The following is a 2,934-nucleotide window of genomic DNA, read 5'->3' on the forward strand; positions in this document are numbered from 1 at the left end:
AAAGTGATAAAATAGAGAAAAAAATGAACAAATAAAATGATCATAGTCCGAAAATCGAAAAATGACATGATGAATTATCTTCTTCCCATCCATCACAATAATGTAAGAATAATAGAATATAATTCTCTGCTCCAATATAACTATAAAGTATTCCTCTTCTATGTATATATAAACACCTTCAAACCTCATTGTCCCTCCAAACCCAAATAACATTAAATTCTCCATTCAAAGAAGAGCATAATCGTCATGGGAACTATCCACGTGGAATCCAAATCCATGTGCCACGTGGTGGCAATGCCGTACCCTGGAAGGGGCCACGTAAACCCCATGATGAACCTCTGCTCGATGCTAGCCACAAGAAAACCAGACATCATAGTATCCTTCGTGGTCACCGAAGAATGGCACGGTTTCATAAGAAACGAAGCAAAACCCGACAACGTTCGTTTCGCCACGATTCCGAACGTTATTCCCTCGGAGCTTGATCGAGCGAAGGACTTCCCTGCTTTCATGAATGCGGTTTCCACCAAAATGGAGGGTCCCTTTGAGGACTTGTTGGACCGCCTTGACCCTCCGGTCACCGCCATTATTGCTGACACCAAACTGGTTTGGTCCATTGGTGTTGCCAACCGGAAGAATATTCCGGTGGCTTCGCTGTGGCCCATGTCCGCCACGGTTTACTCCTTGCTCTACCATTTTGACATGCTCAAGGAGAATGGTCATTTTCCCATTCAGATTTCAGGTTCTATTTTCGAACATTTTAGTAGAGATTAATGTTATAAACCCTACTTTTAAATATCCTTTGTTTTTAATATTAAAAATGATTATTGATCAGAAGTTAAAAAATAGAAAAAGTTGTCTTTCGGAGGGTGTGTAAAAGAGTGATTTCATTAAATATCATGTCTCTCTAATATAATATGTATAAACAAACTATCAAAGATAAATTCAAAATACTCTGATAAAATAATTTTAAGAGGTGAAAATAAATGACTAACTTTTTTGAAATAATAAAAAAATTTGTCAAAAATAATCCATCACTATATAAAATTGTCACCTAAGTATTCGTATTAATCATGTCATACTTTTAGTCAGTAAAAATACTGCTATTTATTTAATGTTGAATGTTATAGTGTCTAGTTATCACATTGTACCAAGATACTAAAAAAAGTAAATAAATAATATTTAATAAATTTTGTATGATTTATTTTTTATTTTAAATATTTTATTTTTTATTTTAAAAAATAAGTTAGACAATTTAAGCACTATAATAAAAACACCATAGAACTCACCTTATTTAATAATATCATTTCGGTCAAATTTTTAAATATTTTACAAGTCTTTTGTGATTTTCATTTTCTAAATTTATTTGTTCAAACATTATTTTAATATTAATCTAAAAATATAAAATATATAATTATTTTTTATTTGTAAATTATATATAATTGTAAATATATATTCATTTAAGAATATCTATATATTGTTACAAATATCCCATTTAATTTTGATGTCTGTTAGTGTAAAATAGTTTTACACATGCATTCAATTAGATAACATTAAATCAGTAAAATTAACTATTTTTTATATTGATACTATGTATAGTCATTTAAAAGAATAAATGCAATTATATACTCTCTGTGAATACATTAAAATTAAACTCTACAACTGTATAACAAAACTCACAATTCACAAACATGGCTTCATTGGTGGTTTAACATTTTTTGTAATAATCAGAAATTGGAGATGAAGTGGTGGACTACATCCCCGGAATGAGCCCAACACAAATTAGAGACCTTCCAACAGTGCTTCATGGGGAGGACCTGAGGCTATTGGAGCGAGCATTGAACACTGTAAACTTAGTTTCAAAAGCCCAATGCCTTATGTTCACCACAGCCTATGAGCTTGAACCCCAAGCAGTGGATGCTCTAAGATCCAAATACAACATTCCTGTCTACCCTGTGGGCCCAAGTGTCCCTTTCTTCAAACTCAAGCCCAAAAACACAACTTTGGCCCAATCCAATGGTGACTCTTTTGCCTCTAATGCCAACCTAATTAGCAATGGTCATGCTCATAATCATGAGGAGGAACAAACTCCTGAGTACTTCAAATGGCTAGATTGTCAGCCTGATGGTTCAGTCTTATACATTTCACAAGGAAGCTTTCTTTCAGTTTCAAGTGCTCAAATGGATGAAATTGTTGCCGGGATTAGAGATAGCGGAGTGTCCTATCTCTGGGTGGCACGTGGCGAAACTACGAAACTTAATGGTTGCCTTGGGGAACAAGGTATTGTGGTTCCTTGGGTTGAACAACTTAAGGTCTTATGCCACCCGGCTATAGGCGGGTTCTGGTCGCATTGCGGCTGGAACTCGTCTTTAGAAGCTGCTTTCTCCGGGGTGCCAGTGCTCACATACCCTATATTTTGGGACCAAGTGCCCAACAGCAAGAGGTTTGTGGAGGATTGGAGGGCAGGATGGAGAGTGAGGAAAAAGATTGGGAAGGAGAATTTTGTGTCAAGGGAAGAAATATGTGACCTTGTGAGAAGGTTTATGGATGGTGAAAATAATGAGATCAAAGAAATGAGGAAAAGGGCTTTGGAGCTTAGGGAGGCTTGCCAAAAGGCTATTTCTCCTGGTGGATCAACTGAGACCAATCTTGATTCTTTCATTGATTATGTTTCACAAATCCAAGCCCAAGATAAAAAGTGAACAGGCCTGATTCTGAGATTCAACCTTTGAGGCCCAAGCCCATGATTCCATGCATGAGTTAAGGGAATTAAATCTACCACCAATAAACTTACTTGAATGCGATATAGAAACTTATATAGTTCAAATAAAGAATTCATCTAGCTAGATTCTAGCTAGTTGAGGATTTATAATGTTTTTATTTTCTTTTTAATTCTTGTTTAAGAAATCGATCAATGTATGGGTTGATGTACTAGTG

At 35.2% G+C, this 2,934-nt stretch overlaps 1 protein-coding gene across 1 annotated transcript; it reads left to right on the forward strand.

Annotated features, from left to right (window-relative positions):
- The first annotated feature begins 219 nt into the window (after nt 1–219).
- Nucleotides 220–2,934, forward strand: LOC130945058 (UDP-glycosyltransferase 87A1-like). The gene is made up of 2 exons (XM_057873720.1): nt 220–739; nt 1,729–2,934. Exons 1-2 carry the CDS (start codon nt 247–249, stop codon nt 2,697–2,699), a joined length of 1,464 nt encoding a protein of 487 aa, XP_057729703.1. The 5' UTR covers nt 220–246; the 3' UTR covers nt 2,700–2,934.

This window comes from Arachis stenosperma, chromosome 1, assembly GCF_014773155.1.
Source record: "Arachis stenosperma cultivar V10309 chromosome 1, arast.V10309.gnm1.PFL2, whole genome shotgun sequence".
Classification (NCBI taxonomy): domain Eukaryota; kingdom Viridiplantae; phylum Streptophyta; class Magnoliopsida; order Fabales; family Fabaceae; genus Arachis; species Arachis stenosperma.

What these genes read in the sequence shown, in the direction of transcription:
- LOC130945058 (XM_057873720.1), top strand. Translation starts at nt 247, where the DNA reads ATGGGAACTATCCACGTGGAATCCAAATCCATGTGCCACGTGGTGGCA. An exon ending in TTTTCCCATTCAGATTTCAG is followed by an intron (nt 740 to 1,728) that starts GTTCTATTTTCG and finishes TGTAATAATCAG; the next exon opens with AAATTGGAGATGAAGTGGTG.